Source organism: Caretta caretta, chromosome 1 (genome assembly GCF_965140235.1).
Source record: "Caretta caretta isolate rCarCar2 chromosome 1, rCarCar1.hap1, whole genome shotgun sequence".
Classification (NCBI taxonomy): Eukaryota; Metazoa; Chordata; order Testudines; family Cheloniidae; genus Caretta; species Caretta caretta.
Genome location: NC_134206.1, coordinates 44,820,991 through 44,840,264, shown reverse-complemented (window position 1 = coordinate 44,840,264; position 19,274 = coordinate 44,820,991). Strand labels below are relative to the sequence as shown.

General features: G+C 42.5%; 1 protein-coding gene across 5 annotated transcripts; it reads left to right on the top strand.

Moving 5' to 3' along the window:
- Window positions 1-1,195: 1,195 nt before the first annotated feature.
- On the top strand, window positions 1,196-14,482 carry RNF6 (ring finger protein 6). Of its 5 annotated transcripts, none has more exons than XM_048846138.2 (5): window positions 1,196-1,275; window positions 1,861-2,084; window positions 7,416-7,628; window positions 8,311-8,418; window positions 11,909-14,482. In XM_048846138.2, the coding sequence occupies exons 3-5, from the start codon at window positions 7,436-7,438 to the stop codon at window positions 13,672-13,674; spliced, it is 2,067 nt and encodes a 688-aa protein (XP_048702095.1). In that variant the 5' UTR covers window positions 1,196-1,275; window positions 1,861-2,084; window positions 7,416-7,435; the 3' UTR covers window positions 13,675-14,482. The 5 variants fall into 5 exon arrangements, with proteins under 5 accessions (XP_048702095.1, XP_048702110.1, XP_048702117.1 ...); XM_048846153.2 differs by having other exon boundaries at window positions 1,196-1,408; window positions 1,861-2,059; XM_048846160.2 differs by having other exon boundaries at window positions 1,196-1,408; window positions 7,421-7,628.
- The last annotated feature ends 4,792 nt before the right edge of the window (window positions 14,483-19,274 follow it).

Sequence of the window (19,274 nt, the reverse complement as noted above, 5' to 3'; positions counted from 1 at the left end):
TCCAGTGACTTTGGGGGCATTTTTCACCTGTCTCATGAAAACATGAGAAAAGGTTGTCAACTAACAAATCTCCTTTTACTGTTCATGGGGTTGAAGCCAGCAAAATGGCTACTATTTCCCACAGTCTACCTGCATGTGTAAGTGAGACTGGCCTTAATAAAGTTGCCTGCCACCTCCCATTGTTTTCAGTGGCAGTGAAGCCATGTCCATAGGCAAAATGACTGTCACTACTCTACAGTCGGAGAGTCTAGACAGGAGACTGGCACTATGGAAACAGAGGGGGTCTCCATTCACTGCCCCTGTTTTGAGCGCCAACTCTGCAGCTCCCATTGGCCAGGAACTGCAGCCAATAGGAGCTGTGGGGGTGGTGCCAGTAGGCAGGGCAGCACGCAGAACTCCCTGCCCTGCCCAGGGGCTGCAAGGATGTGCCAGCTGCTTCCAGGAGCAGCACAGGGCCAGGGCAGGGAGACAGCCTGCCTTAGCCCCGCTGTGCAGCTGCCCAGGAGCTATCAGAGATAAGTACTGCCCAGACAGAACCCACACCCCTTATCCCCTCCCTCTCCCCAACCACCTGCCCCTGTTCTGAGCCCCCTCTCAGAGCCAGTACCCCTTGCCCCCTCCTGCACCCCAACCCCCTACCCTAGCCGAGTGAGAGCGCGAGCAATGGCAGGAGGGGTGCTGGCATGAGCAGCGCAAGGCATTGGAGAAGGGGCGGGGACTCGGGAAAGGGGTGGGGCAAGGGTGTTTGGGTTTGTGGGATTAGCCAGTTGGCAATCCTACCTACTGCGGTTTAGCCGTCTTAGTCTGTATCCGCAAAAGCAGGAGTACTTGTGGCACCTTAGAGGCTAACAAATTAGAGCTGTCGCCCACGAAAGCTTATGCTCTAATAAATTTGTTAAGTCTAAGGTGCCACAAGAACTCCTGTTCTTTCTACCTATGGCGCTTGCGAACACTGCACTGACCAGAGAAAGGAAACCTTCAGGCGCGCCCCTCCGCCCCGCTCCCGCCTCCCAGCGCCTCCTGGCTGCAGCCCCGGCCCCTCAGACTCCCTCACGCGCGAGAAGGTCCAGCTCGCGGGTCGCCCGGGGCCTGCCAGAGGTTGTCCGCCGCGGGAGACGAGATCCACCTGTGCGCATGCCCAGGGCGGCCTCGTCTGAGTGCGGAACGTTTGTTCGCTGCTCAGTGCGGCCACCCGGACGGGAATCACCGCTGCGCCTCCAGCGCGCGGCTCTGGGGACTCGGGTTCTTTCCGGCGCTGGCGGCGGCTGCTCGGAGGTGAGGCGTGAGCAGGGCCGGTGTGTGCTGCCGCCCCCACGCTGGGCTCTTCCTCTTACCCTCGTTTTAGAGGGCGGCTCCGCGCAGCGGGGCGGGGGGTGCCGCCTCGGCGGGCCCCTCTGCAGCGCGCGTGGTGAGTAGGGTCCCGGCTGGGGCTGGGGCGCCGAGACAGGGCCCACCTCGCCCTGCTGTAATTGGTCTCTGGCCGCGGCTACGACAGGTGATTGGAGAGGAGCGCTGTCAGTCACCCCCAGCGCTGGGTCTGGGAACAGGCGCCGGCCCCAGGCCATGGCTGCGCCAGGCAGGGGGCCGCGGGGAGGCCGCCCCACGGGCGCCAGAGCCGCAGCCCGGGCAGAGTGCAGCGATCCCCGCGCGAGTGCCGGGGAAGGGCCAGCAGCCTTCAGCCTCCCCGCCTGGAGGGGCCCTGAGGCTGCGGGGTGGGAAGGGCCAGCAGTCCCTTGCCGTGGTGCCTGCGTGGGCTTCGCTGAGGCGGGTGTGGGGCCAGGCCAGCGGCTCCCGCTCTTGGCGCTGCGTCAGATTTTATGCCCGTCTGTAGTTACTTGGGGAATACTTCCGTTGTTTCAGGTGTTCTTCAAAGCCCGGGCACCTCCTCTCGCCTGGAGGATCAGGCTTGACAGCAACGTCCTGTGTGCCTGTCTGCCAGGGAGGCCGCCTCCTCTAAACTCAACTCTCACCCTCCTGGCAGCCACAGGAGGGCCTTTCAGAAAATGATCACTTATTTGAATCCTGGATACAAATTGATGGAAAGAGGCCACAAGGAAAAGTAAGCAGCTATATAGCTGATTAAAGTGAGTGCACATTCTTTGTTAGAAAGGGTTATGGTATTGGTTCTGAATTTATAAGTGTATAGAATAAAACCATATTGGTATCTATAATTTCTCTCTCAAACTGTGGGAAATTAGAAAAGAGAATTCTGAGTTTTGCCCGAGTTATTGCCATTTTTGTTCCATTTAGTAGTTTAACTCCCTTAATTTAGGGCTTATCTACATTTAGTGCTGATGCTGTACAACTGTAGCACTTCAGTATAGAGACTGTGTACAATAAGTCAACAGGAAGAGTTCTCCTGTCAGCACTGGTAATTCACCTCTGAGAGGGTGTAGGTAGGCCAACAGAAGAATTCTTCTGTAGATTTAGTACTGGCCACACAAGTGCTTAGGTTGGATTAGTCTAACTGCATCGCTCAGGGGTGTGAATTTTTCACACTGTGTGCGACATAGCTGGGTCCATCTGATTTTTCAAGTGTGATGCTTTCAAATACAAAAGTATCTTGTTTTGTTGGTGGTCAATGTTAAATACAAGATGGCATCGATGCCATTTACTGTTATTTTAACCAGACTGGGTAACTAAATATTTCACACTTCTTACTGTTCTCAGGTGAGACAAGTGGGTGAGAATGTTATTGAACCAACTTCTATTCATGAGACAGACAAGCTTTTGAGTTTACACAGTTCATGTTTGTGTAAGCTCCTTTCACAAACAGAAGTTGGTTCAATAAAAAGATATTGCCTCACCCACCTTGTCTCTAATCCTGGGATCAACACAGCTACACCAACAACATTGCATGCTCTTGTGAGTCACTTAGAGCCTATTTAACCATCCTACCATAAGACTCAACAAAATGAGTCACTTAATTGTTTTATTCTACCACATACATGCTTTGAAGAAAGAGAGCTCATATGTTATTGAGCATGAGAAAGGGAGTGGGGAAAAAGAAGAGAGATTAGCTGACATGACAGTTTTCAGCTTCATGAATGAAGATTTGTATATGCATCTTTCTGTGCATCATGATATTACATTAAAGAAATTAGCTGACAAAGTTGGGAGGAGGCAGGAATAGTTCTCATTTTATAGATATCTAGTTTTCATATAAATTCACAATTTGATTCTCACCTTTTGCTGTACACAGGATCAGATTTGTAGGTGCATAGAGATCTCTTTAATATTGGAGAGAGAAATACTACCAGAAATCGTCTGTGTGAGATTTTAACTTCCCAAGTAATAAATTGGAAAACAAATGCTGTTAATAATGGTCAGGCCTAGTTATTTGTGGGTATAACAGACCAGATTTCTTCAGCAAATAGTCACTTAACAGGAGGTAATGCTGTTTTGGACTTGCTTTAGTGAGTAGAGATGACATTATAGAAGAGCTGGTCATAAAAAAATAAACCTTGGATCAGGTGATAGCTAGTTGACTCAGTGTAAATTAAATGGGAGAATAGTCAAAACTAGGTTGTAACTAAGGTTTTTGATTTAAAAGGGCAGATTTTGGGAAATTAAGGGAACTAGATAGTAAAGTAATCTGGACTGAAGAGCTCAGGGACTTAAATGTGGAAGCTTAGTTTTTGCATCTTTGCTTTAAGAAATTCCATCTGGAATTTGCATCGCGGGGGGGAGAGGAGAGAAGACTTGCATTTTATTCCTTTGTTTACCTCCATGTAACATGGGTTTGTCAAGTTTGGTTAGTCTGGCAACATCTGATACCTTTGATTAGATAATGGATATGTTTAGACAAGGGAAATGCAGGAGACCTAATCTGTCTGTAAAGTGTTTCAGTAAAGTATTTGACAGAGTCCACACATGAAAAATAAAAATACAGATGATGGGGATTAGTACAAGATCTGTAACTATAAAGAACTGACTATTACAGAGTATGACAGGGCCACCCACCTCTAATGAGCACCTCCATCAGGTGGGTGCAGATGTGTGCTCGCTACATGCAGTGTCCCTGTTTACAGTAAACCTTGATAGGCAGGTCTTCAGGGGCTCACCACTCCAGCTAAGCTATGCATAGTCTACATGTCTGACCACACAAACAGAAAGCTCTAACAGGGCCAATCACAGCGTCTTTGGAATGTATTGAGCCCTGTCTCTAGGCTCAGTTTTCAGCCCTTTCTGGGCTAGCCTAAAATCTGTTCCTGCTCTGTTGTAGAGTAGTGACCCCATGGCCTTCTCCCTGGAGATGGAGTCCTGACCTTCACTGGGGCCTCTAAGCAACATTTGTCCCCTTCTCAAGGCTTTGGCCACTCTACCAGTGGCCAGACCTGGGCCCACCCACTACTCCAGGTCATGACCCAAGGAGCCTGTAAAAAGCAACTACTTACTGCTTTCTGTAGTAGATGCTGCTACTGTTCCCTGGGCTGCTTCCTACACACTTCACTTTGACCTCAGGACTGACACTCCCACAGCCAGCAAAGAGCACCTTCCTCACCTCCCAGGTCCCAGCAAGCAACTGATCTGTTCAGGCCCTGCAGCTCCTTTTAACTGGGCCTGCTGTGTGCTGATTGGCCACTTTACTGCAGCTTCTGTAGGCAGCCATGGAGGACCCACCTTTGCTGCTCCTTTTCTGGGGGGAAGTGTAGTAGGACAGCAAGGCCTCCAGCAGGGGGCCTCAAAGGTCCTGGTATACCCCATCACAGGGAGACAGGGTTATGCTGAAAGGAGAGCTATCTATCTGGAGGGAGATTACTAGTGAAGTTCCTTGAGGATCTATTTGGGGACCAATCTTTAATATTCATTAGTGACCATGGCACAAAAAGTAGAAGTGTGCTAATGAAATTTGCTAATGACACAAAGTTGGGAGGCATCTGTACAGAGGAGGACTGAACTATTATATATGAGGAATTGGGTGATATAGAGAATTGGAGTAATAGAAATTGGATGAAATTTAATAATACAAAGTGCAGGCTCATGCACTTAGGGAATAACAAGAATTCCTGCTTTAAACTTGGGGCTCAGCCGTTGGAAACAAGAGAGGAGAAAGACCCACATGCATTAGTTGATCACAAGATGAGTATGAACTACCAGTATAATGTGGCTGTGAAAAAGTCAAATATGATTCTACAATAACATGTGAGCTATTTCCAATAGAGGAATACATAAAGTACTAATGCTATTGTGCAAGGCATTGGTAAGATCTCAGCTGGAATTCTGTGTACAATTCTGGTCACCCATGTTCAAGAAAAATGATTTAAAACTGGAAAAGGCGCAGAGGAGGACTACTAAGATAATCAGGGAAATGGAGAGCCTATTTTACTAGGCTTGGGTTGTTTAGCGTAGCAAAATTTAGGCTGAGAGGGAATATGATTGTTAACTCTAAATACATCAAGGTGGCAATCACCATGGAGGGAGAAGAGCTATTTAAGGCAAAGGACAATGTCAGCACAAGCATAGAAGGGTATAAACTAGCCATGAATAAATTTAGGCTGGATATTAGAAGGAGGTTTCTAACCATCAGAGGAGTGAGGTTCTGGAACAGCTTTCCAGTAGGTGTAGAGGGGGAAACAAGCTACCTAGTTTTAAGGTGGAGCTTGATAAATTTAAAGTACGGAATTGTCTGACTGGATTGTCTATGATAGTAGAGGACTGGACTCAGTGACCAAGAATGTCCCTTCCTGTGCTATGTATGTTGTTTGGTGGTTGTTTTGGATTATAAACCTTTTGCGTCTGATTAAGCCTTTGTATAGCAGTACTTGCCAGACAATAATTAGCATGGAAGAAGGTGCAAAGACAATTGTGGGAGAAGCAGACATGATGGGCTAGTGAGAGCTAGCATCAGTGCAAGTGTGGAAACTTGGGTGAATGTGAAAAGAAATAAGATAAGTAGGGGGGGGGGGCGGAACTCTGAAGGACCTTGATAACAAGAAGTTTGAATTTAACATTGTGAACAAAAGGGAGCCCACGGAGGAACTTACAGCCCAATCCAACTCCTGTTAAAGTCAGTGGGAGAGACCTTTCTTAGTGGAAGTTGGATCTGGCGAAGTGGTGACATGGTCAGGAAGATTGACTTAGCAGCTATGTTTTGAACAGATTGAAAGGGGCAATGTGTATCGTTTAAGAGGATGCAATAAGCAAGGTGGGGAAGATGAGGGCCTGGACTAAAATTTTGGTTGTGGATATAAATAAGGTGTTTAATCATAAAAATATTATGGAGAAAGAAACAACAAAATTTGGCCACAGCCTGGATGAAGGAAAGAGAAGTCAGTGATGACTCCAAGCTTATGGGTGTGAATGATAGAAGGGATGGTATTTCTGTCAAAAGAGACAGCTAATAGGGGCTCAATGGGCAGTGTTTGACTGGGGGAGAAAGAAATTCCATTTGACCATTTTTAGTTTAAGTTGATGAGATATCCAGGAAGGGATGTTAGAGAGACAAGCTGAGATGCAGGATTGAATAAAGAGAGACAGGTCAATGGGAAGGTAAATTTGGAAGTGATTGGAAAGACAGTTAGCTGAAGCCCTCGGGGCAAATAAAATTACCCAAGAAAAGAGTGTAAAGTGAAGAGACAAAGGATGGGACAATAAATGACCCTCCCCCAGGGATTGTGAGAAGGGGATATTAATTAACCTGTAACCAGTAAAAATGATTTCCTGTCTTTCTTGGCAGCAGAAGGAACAAAGAGTGTGTGTGAGAATCCAGTCTTTCCTCTCTGATTCTGAGCTTGACATAGTTATGCATCCATTTGTCAGTCTGCAGTTTGGATGAGAGACTTGAAAGAAAAACCTAAAAACACTATCAGAAGTGAAGCAATTCCCCAGCATGGTGCTATGGGTCTTATATTGCTGGAAGTGGCATCCCTTAGATGTGCTGTAAAACTGCAGTCCTAACTATTTGTCATTAAAGATCGAATGGCTAGTACTCTTCTCTATAGTAATAACTCTGTTATCTCATCAGAATTCTATGCTGGGTAATTACATTTGATTTACCAAAATTTCCCATGCTATTTCACCTTACTCCCAAACCACTGCTGTGATTCACCTCAGAGTGGCTCTATTGCAGTGAGAGGAAGGAAACAAACTTTTGTGTTTATTTCTTTATATTTTTAAGGTATTCTTATAAGGCTAAGAATAAAACAGTAATTGTTTGATTTATCTTTAAGAAGTTGGTATGTTAACTTATTTGTCTTTTCACCGAGAGGGTGACTTTCATTATTGTTTTAAACAGCCAAAAAGCAAAATATTTGCCCAATAAACTCTTTGTTGGTGAATTGACCTGGCAAATAGGGACATACAACTTAGTTTATGTCGAGTTCATATTAACAGGTAAACTAGTTTAAATGAGAAACCGAGCAACTGATAACCTGGAGTTATACTTCACAGTACTGATCTTTGGTTTTGTTCAGAACAGCCTGTTTATCTCAGCATGGATCGATCTAGGTCTCGTTTGCGGGGAGGTGATGAACAAGCCTCTCCCCTAGAACACAGTCATGGTGAAGAGGAGAGACAGTGGCAGCAGGAGCGCCTTAGCAGAGAAGAGGCCTATTACCAATTCATTAATGAACTCAGTGATGAAGACTACAGGTTAATGAGAGACCACAATCTTTTTGGCACTCCTGGTAAGATATGGATGGCTACAGCAGATGAGACAGTACACCGGTATAAATGAGGAGTGGTGTTATGCCAGTGTAACTGAAAGTACAATTTGGTCTGTGTGTCTGGGGAATGACTGAAGAGTGAGATTTTTTTTCTTTTAAAGTTGATGGCCTCTCTCTTAAAAAACAAACAATTTTAAATGGATATTAAAGCTTGAGAAACAAAAATTCATCCTCCCAGCATAATGTTTAGATTTATAATATGCATCCAAGTTACAACCTCTGGGCACACATACAATAATTAAAATATTCATTTACAAATATCGTACTTAAAGTACACCTTGTATAGAAGAGAATTTCTTCAGCGTCTGAATTCTTAGAACATACTGATGCTAATAGGTTGGCAGGTTATAATGACATGCAGTCTTCTGCTTAGATACATGTAGCCTCTTTATTTCTGGTGCCTACTTTTTATTGTATTGTCTGTATTTGTATTGATTGTAATTTTATAATCATGCTGATGTCTCTCCAATGTCTTACTGTTTTTACTTTATTTCTGAAAATTGTCAGTAACAAAAGAAATATAGGAAACTATTTCATTGTTATGCTTGTATAAACAAGAAATATGCAAACGTTTTTGAGACAATCAAAATATCTTACTGAAAGGCTGAGGGCATATATTACCTAAATATGTGAACTATTTCAGGAGAAATAACAGCAGAAGAGCTACAGCAACGTCTAGAGGGGGCAAAGGAGCATCTAGCATCCCAAACTGATGTAGAAAATAGGGAAGGTGAAGGAGAAACTGCTGGAGGTAAGCTTTCTTTATTTACTTCTATAGATAAAGCATTAAATTTTTCTGTATATTAAAATACTGGTCTGTTCAAGTGACATCCATACTAAGTCTGTTTCTTCTTTGTTCTATGTAGCTCTTTTTCTCCAAGTAGCAAAATGAATAGAGTTTATATCCTAATGATGTGAAAGTAAATTAACTTATAGTACTTCACAATAACTGATTTAGATTTGCAACAAATTACTTACCCTGACCATTCTCCTTCAAAAAGCAATAGTTGCACAGAAATAATTTACTTATTTGTTTCTGCCTCTGAAAAATAAGGCTAGATTAAGCTATTTTCTTATTTATTATAGAAGTTGGCAAAACAGCTAACATAAGAAGAGAAGTGATAGCCATCTGAAAAACTAAAGTTAATCTTTTAAAAAAACAACAACAACAAACTTTCCCTTCTTTAGAACAAGGTAAATTCTGTGTTGAAATTAATATTAGCTCCCTAGATAGATGTTTAGTCAAAAAAGACTATCAATAGTTAAGTGGATATTCCCAAATTAATGGCCCAAAATTTGATTAACTTCTTCCCTTCATGAATCTGACTGGGCCAAAATCTTGTTCCATTTGTATAGGGACGAGGGGTTTCATTTTTCAGAGTGGGGAATCATTTTTTTTTCTGTAAACAAAATCCTGCCAAAACTTAACATCCCTCTCTGTGGGCAGGAAGGAAACCTGTACATATAAGTGGGTGGAGAAAAGAGTTGGGCAGGGAAACAGACTTAATTTCCCAGAGTCCAAGGGATAATTCTAAGTAGTCAGTAAAAATGTGGCACTTTAAAATTGAAATATTTTGTCTGTGTCTTTATTAACCATTGAGAGAAAGCTGAATGATTAGCCAGTTTTTCTTGATGAGGACTGTAATGTAGTGGCTTCAGTTGTAGTAGTATTTCTAGTGTTGTAGCAGCCAGGAGCCCCACTCATGGATTTAGAATCCCATTGTGCTAGGCACTGTACAAATGCTTAATAAAACAATAGACCAGGGGTAGGCAACCTATGGCACATGTGCCAAAGGCGGCACGCAAGCTGATTTTCAGTGGCACTCACACTGCCTGGGTCCTGGCCACTGGTCCGGGGGGATCTGCATTTTAATTTAATTTTAAATGAAGCTTCTTAAACATTTTAAAAACTTTATTTACTTTACATACAACAATAGTTTAGTTATATATTATAGACTTATAGAAAGAGACCTTCTAAAAACATTAAAATGTTTTACTGGCACACAAAACCTTAAATTAGAGTGAATAAATGAAGACTTGGTACACCACTTCTGAAAGGTTGCCGACCCCTGCAATAGACAATCTAAAAGTAAGAGAAGACAACAGGTAGAATCAAACAAATGAGGAAGGATAAAGAAAGAGTAGTATATAATACATAATAGGCATCTCAGCATACCAGCAACCTAGCAGCTCTCAAGTAGAATAAATTCACATAATCAGAAGACAAATGCTTATTGACTCCATCCCTACAGCATATGAATGCTTTCCAAATTAAACTGAAAAAAGTGTCTTTATTTCATCCCAGCATGCAGGAGAAATACCTTGATTGAGTCATTATGTGTAACAGGTTGGGAAAGCAAAGTCATAGATGTTGTGGGGCATATATCTTTCATGTATGCTTTTCATATACTTGAGAGCCAAACTAAATCAGACCATTAGTCCTTGTAATCCAGAGTTTTTGTTTCTGACCGTGGCTAGTATTCAGTACTTTAGAGGAAGATGCAAGAAAGTTCGTACTACCCAGTTATTAAGTAACCTGTCCAGGTGGAAACTTTTTTTCCTAACCCCAGACAGTTAGTGGCTGGCCTGTGCCTTGAACCATGAAGATTTATACTTCATACATTTTCATCCTGTATTATGACTGGATATGATGACTTAATCAACAGCTAAGTGATATCTTAGTTTAATTAAACTATTTGCAATGAATTGTTTTGTTTATATTTATAGCCAAGATCTTATGAAACTGAAAATCAGTTAATCATATTTGACTATCTGTATATAATCCCCAGTGCACTTGTGTGGGCTTGATGATTCCATTTGACTTCTTCCCCCACTTTTTAAAACAATTTAATCCAGTGGTACCAGAGGAAACTTTTCCTCTTGCGTCCCCCCACCAGAAGTAATGGAATGTGCCTGTGTCCCCCGTGCCATGTGTGCAGTCACAGCCTGGTCAGGGTCTGTGGCCAGGAGTGGGAGTGGAGGACTAGCGGCCAGGAGTGGGGGCCGGGGCAGGGCGGAGCTGGGGGCAGAGCAGGGCTGGGTGGTGCTCCCTCCTCCATAGGGTCAGGCCCAGGCCCCGCTGCACCCCTTGGACGTTCCTCCATGCCCTCTAGGAGGGCGTGCCCCACAGTTTGGGGACCACTTGTTTAATCAGTGGGAATGGGTGCATTGGGAACTCTTCTTTATAGCACTGCAGACATACGAAAATCGAGCAAATGGAAACCTTCTTGGTAAAGCAGAAAGTATAGTGCCTTTTTCTCCTTATCCATAATTACAACTTGGACTTAAAAAATGCTACAAATAAATCCAGTGTGGAGTATCTATATGGATCTCATTTAAATCTTCAGAGGCTTCAGAAGCTGTTGAAAACCATGATTACATTGCAACTTCAGCATCATATGAATGGAATTAGAATCCATTATGTGACATCTAATAATTACTACACCTTTTGTAAATCACTAAAATCCTGGTCTCCTTTAGTTACCTTTTTTCAGCTTGGAGGTTGATCAGTTGGGGAGGGTTCAGAGAAGAGTCATGAGAATGATTAAAGGATTAGAAAACATGCCCTTCAAATTGCTCAGTCCATTTAGTTTACCAATGAGAAAGCTAAGGGATGACTTGATTACAGTCTATAAGTACCTACACAGGGAACAAATATTTGATAATGGGCTTTTCAGTCTAGTAGAGAAAGATATAAGGTGAGCCAATGGCTGGAAGTTGAAGCTGGATAAATTCAGACTGGAAATAAGGCATAAATTTTTAACAGTGTGGGTAGTTAGCCATTGGTACAATTTACAAAGGGTTGTGGTGGATTCTCAATCACTGGCAATTTTTAAATCAAGATTGGATTTTTTCTAAAATATATGTTCTAAAAATATTTTGGGGGAATTCTATGGTTTGTGTTAAACAGGTGGTCCAACTAGATGATCATAATGGCCCCTTCTGACCTTCAGAATCTATTAAATCTTTGCCACAAATCTCACATACTACTGAAACAATTATCAGAGGAGTAGCCATGTTAGTCTGGATCTGTAAAAGCGGCAAAGAGTCCTGTGGAACCTTACAGATTAACAGATGTGTTGGAGCATAAGCTTTCGTGGGTGAATACCCACTTCGTTGGATGCATGAAACAATGTAAATCAAGAAGAAAGCTTTAAAAAGGCTTGTAGGTAATCTGTGGTTTAGAGTGCATCATGATATGCAAAATGTGTAAATTAGAGTTCTTTATCTGCTTTTTACAGATTCAGAGGTTCTTGGGGAAAATTCAAATGGTGACTCTCTGCTAGAGTGGCTGAACACATTTCGTCGCACAGGAAATGCTACCCGCAGTGGACAGAGTGGGAACCAAACTTGGAGAGCTGTGAGTCGGACAAATCCAAATAGCGGGGAATTCCGGTTTAGTCTTGAAATCAACATAAATCATGAACATAATAGTTTTGAAGCTTCTAGTGATGAATATATGGACATTTCACACTTGGATACTAGCACAATGCATATGGACAATCGACATCAAAGAGCAGTCAGTCCTATAGCTACACGAACTAGGAGCAGGACATCAAGAGATTCTCATGGTGAAACTTCTAACACTGCAAGAACCAGAACTGTGAGAAATTCTGTGGTACAAAGTGCTGAAGAAACCTCTTCTCCTGTCTTGGGAAGGCTCAGAAGAAGAACTAGGGAGTCAACAGGCCTTTACAGAACAAGAAGCACAGCACATAATATTTCTTCAGATACTGGTGAACACAGTGTTGTTAGGCGAAGAGAAATACAAGAAACAGTCACATCCACTGATCTCCAGAGAGGTAGAGCTAGAGCTAATGTTCAGATGAGTACAAGACAAAGACTAGGAATTCTAAGGTTAAGATCTACCTTGAGTAGTCGAAGCCGTTCTCCATTGCAAAGACAAGATGGCTCTACTAATTCTGAGGAGCAAAGTCTGAGGCAAAGTAGGAATTTACAGCAAATCTCTAGAAGGTCTACTAGGAGATATACAGCTCAGCCTCCCTCTGAGCCAGATGAACAAACAGTAGGTAGCACACAGACGCCACAATTTTTTAGTTCAGCCCCAACATTAGGAATAACATTGGAAGAGGATGAATCTAGTAGATCAACAGCTGCAGTTAGAAGACATCCAACTATTACACTAGATCTTCAGGTAAGAAGAATTCGTCCTGGGGAAAATAGAGATAGGGAGAGTATTGCTAGTAGAACACGCTCTAGAGTGGGAATAGCAGAAAACACAGTTACTTTCGAAAGTGATAGTGGTGGATTTCGCCGTACAATTTCCCGATCAGAACGTGCAGGTATACGAACCTACGTTAGCACTATACGGATCCCTCTTCGTAGAATTTCAGAAACTGGTGTTGGTGAACCTTCATCAGTGGCTCTTCGATCAATTCTAAGGCAAATTATGACTGGTTTTGGAGAACTAAGCTCCTTAATGGAGACTGAATCAAATTCAGAAATTCAGAGGGGCAGTCAGCACTTATTAGATATACAATCAGAGTTGAATAACTCTCACACAGTAAATGATGATAGTGAATTAAGTGAGACTTCAGTTAGGCATAGATATGTTGAAGAAGGTAGTAGTGAAACAAATGGAGAGAATGATGGGACTCAACATTATAGTCTCAATAATGAAAATCGGGAAAGCAGACAGTCTCAAGAGGCAAACAACTTGGTTGAAAATGGAACACTGCCCATTCTTCGTCTTGCACATTTCTTCTTGCTAAATGAAGATGATGACGACGAGCACTTGAGAGGTTTAACCAAAGAGCAGATTGACAATCTGTCTACCCGGAACTATGGGGACAGCCACACAGAGAGTGAAATAAGTAAAACATGTAGTGTTTGTATCAACGAATATGTAACCGGGAACAAGCTAAGGCAGTTACCATGCATGCATGAGTTTCATGTTCATTGTATTGATCGCTGGCTTTCTGAAAATTCTACTTGCCCAATTTGTCGGCAGCCTGTATTAGGGACTAACACAGCAGACAATGGATAAAGTTATTTATATTGTTTAGTATTCAATGAATTGCTATATTTATGGTGAGCCAAATAGGATGAATTATAATTTGGATAAAGGTACATTTGTGTGGAGATTTTTGTTTGACTTGTTTAAAGATACAATATAGGAAAGTTGCCTAAACTTAGTGTAAATACTATGTTTCTCCTTCCAAAGCGCAGATCTAGTAGTATGTGTAGAGCCAAATGATCTTAATAAAATTTATATTTTTTTAGGTAATATTTTTATGCTAAGCACTTTTGTATATATAGAAATGTAATAGTTAATCAGTCCTGCTAAATGTATGTTTGTTTTTAACAGTGGACTCACTTTATTTAGATTACACATAGTTTCACACAGGCTTGCTACTGTGTTGAGAAATTGGTGTCTAAATAGCCATTCATTAGCTTTTTGTTCTAAGAACAATTTCTTTTACAGAAGGATATCTTGCTGGACATGTTTGCTAAAGATATTTAAGTTACTTGAAATGCTCAATTTAATACACAGTATATTTTTTTAATATTGAAATATCCTTTCTGAAAACCTGCAAGTTTGGTTCTATTTAAGCTTCTTTATAGCAATTTTTGCATGTGGTTTTACACAATGCTTAATGTTGACAAGTTCTTATTTGAAAGTGGATTGGATTAGTGACATTTTGAAATGTACATAATTCTATGCAGTGTCTCTGACAGTTGTTGTCTTCCAACAGACAGCAGTCAGATCAGTCAAAATGACAATTCTAAGAATGCCTGCCTCATTTGAACATAAACACTTGTTGAAAAAATAATAAACGTTTAAGAAGCTTTTATGCAACTCAAAATTATTTAATCCTAGTGTGACAGGTTTCCCCTGGGGTGCCACCTGGAAGTGGGGTACCACTGAGCCCTCTGACCCACGAGCCTGGGCTCCCTCTCACACTGTGCTGCTGTGATAAGCTGCAGACACGCTCCTGGTCTTACACTTGCACCAGCATACACACATGTAGGGACACACCCAGCTGAAGTTACATGCAGGATCTCTGACTAGCCACTGAACGAACCAACAGTAGAAAGGCTAAAGCCAAGGTAACTCTCAGCTCTCCAGGCATGTGCTCCCTCTAAAGCATAAACCCAAAATTATATTGTTTTGAGCTGCACAGGGAACTGTATAGCGTAAGCTCATAGAGTTCGCCCCCTCCCCTCCCTGTGTGGAGAGGAATATGCAACAGCTTCTCTGAGCTAAGATTCCCAGGCACTTTAGTCCAAAATTTCTGGTTTAGATTAAAACATAAATTTTATTAATTACAAAAGATAGCTTTTAAGTGATTGAGTGATAGCAAACAGATCAAAGCAGATTACCTGGCAAATAAACAAAAACATAACCTAAGCTTAATATACAGTACTAGATAGATTGGATATGAATAGCAGATGGTACAGGCAGACTTGTAGATTCTTAAGGCACAAGCTGCATTAGCTTTACAACTTGGGTTTCTCAGGTCTTCATACACAGGCTAGAAATCCCTTTAGTCTGGGTCGAGCACTTCCTCCAGTTCAGTCTTTGTTCCTCAGGTATTTCCAGGAGTCTTCTTGTGTGGGGAGTGAAGAACACCAGATGATGTCACTCTCTGCCTTACATAGCTTTAGCATATGGCAGAAACCCTTTGTTTCAAAACTTGGTTTGTGGAAAAATACTGACATCCCAAGATGGAGTCCAGAGACATGTGGTCTGGTCACATGACCTTGCATATCTTGCTGAGTTATAGCAGCCATTACTTACAGGCTGTCTGGAATGTTCACAGGAAGGTTAAGTTTTTTCACGGTCCATTGTCTTTGCTGATGGGCCATCAGCACTGTCTGGCTTCTTCGTTGTTGTACCAGAAAGGCTAGTTGTGGGTGTCCCCCAGAGTAAGCACAATTGAAATACAGATACATAGTCAATATTCCTAACTTTAGATACAAAAATGATACATGCATACAAATAAGATAATCATATTCAGCAAGTCATAACTTTTCCAATGACCTCTCACATGACCCATCTTGCACAAAATACATCATAATTATGCTATGATCATATAATATCACTATGAAGAATATGGGGTGCAGTGTCACACCTACCTCATGTTTCTTTTTAAGATCTGAGCTGGCAAAGCCTACCAGTGCTTTGTTGGTAATCAGGATCCTTTCAAGTTTAGTTATTAACTAGAGTTCTTACAGTATGGGGGCATATAAGAGAGTAGACCAGATCATATGGAGGTTTCCACAGCCATCCTGTCAGCACGGAGCAGGGTGACTTATGGTTTGGGGAGTTCGCAGAACACACTAGCATACTGTACTACTCACCCTCACAGCACCATTTGTGTTGCCAAAAGCAACATATGCCTGGGTGGAGTAGGAAGAGGGAGAGGCCTAGCTACATGCTGCCCCTTGGGTCATGGTGACACTAGCAGTGATGTTAGCTGCTCCACTTACTGCACTAGGTTGGAATCCTGGCCAGCTGTTGTGCATGGATGCAGTAGGAGCGAAGAGAGAATCATTGGGCCTTTGTCCCATGCAGGATTTTGCCACAGTGAGGGAGCAAGAATTGTTATGCATCCTTAGAAAACAAATGTCTGTCTATGAATGAGCTGCTCTTCAGACACATGCCAAAATGCAGGTGGGGGCTTTCCATCAAAGACGTAGGCTAAGATTGATATGTATTTCTGTTATTGTTAATACAAGCTTGAATTTCCATAGGTATGCATGAAATATGATCTTTCAGTGGGTCTTACAAAAATCACAGTGCTGATTAAAATTACTTCAGAAACTGTGCCTTCTTAATCGACAGGACCACTCTGTGTACGTGAAGTCAAGGTTTTAGTATTCAGGTTGTATATGTGAGAATTGGGCAGCTTGTACTGATCAGAGTGTTCCTTGTACATCTTCAAGAGAGTTTAAGGGCCAGTTCCCCACACCCCTGCACAAATGTATGGAAGACAATTGGGGTTCTGCAGCTGTAAATAATAGTATAAGTTGGCTTGATTAACTTTCATTCTGGTGATGGGAGAGGAGGAAAGGACCTAACTTGACTTGCTGACTCCAGCTTGAGTTTGTAGGCCTGGCATTTGAAAGTTGGAAATTACATCTCTTTCCTTCGCAGATAATCATATATTTGCTGGATATGGGGAAGTTGAAAAAAGCTCACCATGCCATTTAAATATCACTCTTCAGAATACCATGGCACCTACACCTCTATTAAAGTTATTAGGAGTTCTACCCCTGAATTCAGTGGAAGCAAGAACAAGCACATCATTTGTTCCTTTTTCAACTGTCTAAGCAGCTGATGTTGAGCAGTAGCTGAAGTCTCACCAGCAGTGTAACAGCTGCTTGTTTGATTTGGTGCGTTTGCTCCTGCTGCTAAAAGCTCAAACTCCGAACTTCCTTGTTTTTTATGTTATGCTCTAACTATTTAAATGGTCCCAAATGACTTCTTTGCTGTTGGGTTTCCCTTTCAGAGTCTGTTTAGAAACTTCCTTCTGCCTTCAAATCTTAATGTCTTCTGTTGGAGATTCACTCAGATAGAAACATCTCTTTTTTCAGAAGTCCACTCTTCAGGGACTAATTATGGTGATGATCCGTTAGCTCTTTGTATACACACCTCTATTCCTAGATTTTTTTTCTCTCATTTTCAATTATCGCAGCCTTCTGTTCCACTAACATATAAAGGATCTGAAAACAAACTGTCCTTCTCCCCAGATTTTTTAAAAATGTATGTAGAAGAGGAATAATCTTACTAAGTATAACTTCAATATAAAGCTGCAGTCGCCTTCACTTATTTGTTTTCTCCACTGAGCTTGGTATCTAAACACAGCCTTACAAAGGTGCTGTCTCCCCTAAAGGCAAAAAGAAACCTGTAATGTGTAAATTAACACACCTTGGAGACAAATTGTTCAAGTTTATGCACCAGTAACTGAAGCGTCAAGTATTTTCATGCATCATGTTCAAATTCAGGAAAACAGTCTAATGCTTGCATATACTGAAGGCATACACAAAAGCAATTGTGTGTAAATGACACTTAATTTGGAAATAGTTATGTTCGCTTAGCAGTACAGCAACACCACCATTCTCATTTGCAGTGTATCAGTCAACTTCTGCGTAGCAGTAGAAAGTCCAAAAGGAGTGGTTCTTGTTGGTGGATAATGTAAAAAGAGGTCTGATTTGTTTTCAAAGAGGTTCTTGTTGCCAAATATAGACTCACAGAAATGTAGGACTAGAAGTCATCTAGTCCCGTCCCTGTCATTGAGGCATGAGTAAGTCTAAGATTTTGTCATGGTTATTTTTAGTCAAAGCCAGGGACAGGTCATGGGCAATAAACAAAAATTCACAGGAGCCCATGACCCGTCCCACTTTCACTTAAAAATAACGGGGGGGGCTTCTTGTGGTTCCAAGGGCCTCTTCCAGCAGCCAGAGATCGCCAGGAACAGAGACCTCCTAGCCATGACCCTTTTTCTTTGGAATGCTTTCTGAGCTAGGGTTTGAGAGATGAAATATAGGAAGTACCCCTGGATCATCTATGTGTTACCCCATGCAAGGGGAAATTCGGGAACCAGGCCCTGGGTATGAATTGGCGGGGGGCGGTGCTCTTAAAAATATTTCTGGACTTACTTAGGTACATTACTGGTTTTAGTAAATGTGATTGATGGTAAAGATGTAATTTACAGATTATATTGCTCCATGCAGTCACTTCTAAACAACATTCCTCAGCTTTAACTTATATAAATGCTTACTTACTATGACCCTATTCTGATCCACTGCAAGCTCCCATGAGGTCTTCAGTAAACACTGAAATATGGAGAGTGCAAGGGGCCTTGTGAGGTTGAGACTACACTTCTTAATACAGCGGTTCTCAAACTGGGTCAGGACCCCAAGTGGGTTGCAACCCCATTTTAATGGGGTCTCCAGGGCTGGTGTTAGACTTGCTGGGGCCTAGGGCTGAAACCAAAGCCCGAGCCCCCACTGCCCGGGGCTGAAGCCCATGGACTTCTCAGCCCTGGGTGGCAGTGCTTGGGCTTTGGCTTCAGCCCTGGGTGGCAGGACTGAGACTACAGGCCCCCTGCCCAAGGCTGAAGCCCTTGGACTTTGGCTTTGCCGCCCCACCCCCACCTCTACCTGGTGTGGTGGAGCTCGGGCTTCATTTTTGACACACACCAGGGCAGCGGGACTCAGGCGGCCTCAGGGTTCAGTCCCCCCTCCTGGGGTCGTGTAGTAATTTTTGTTGTCAGAAAGGGGTTGCGGTGCAATGAAGTTTGAGAGCCTCTGATAATCCTTGCTTTTATGAACAGGGCCTGTGGATTCAAAGTCTGCAGTGCTCAGTGGGCCATTCCACTTAGTGAGTACAGCCAGCTGGGAAGAGTGAAGCTTTTTGGCAGTTACAGAAGTAGATGTGGCAAGGTGGGTGTGTGCATTTTGAAGAGAAGGAGCTGTGCAGAAGAGGCCTTGCACTGGCAGCCAAAGAGGTGCCAAGCTAATCAGGGTGATTCCACTTGATGTCAGTATAATTTGTGGAGAATTAATATACTTGTTATGAGGAATCCTATATAATGGGCTATGCCTGTAACGTTTTATCCAACCCCCAATTCTGCTCCA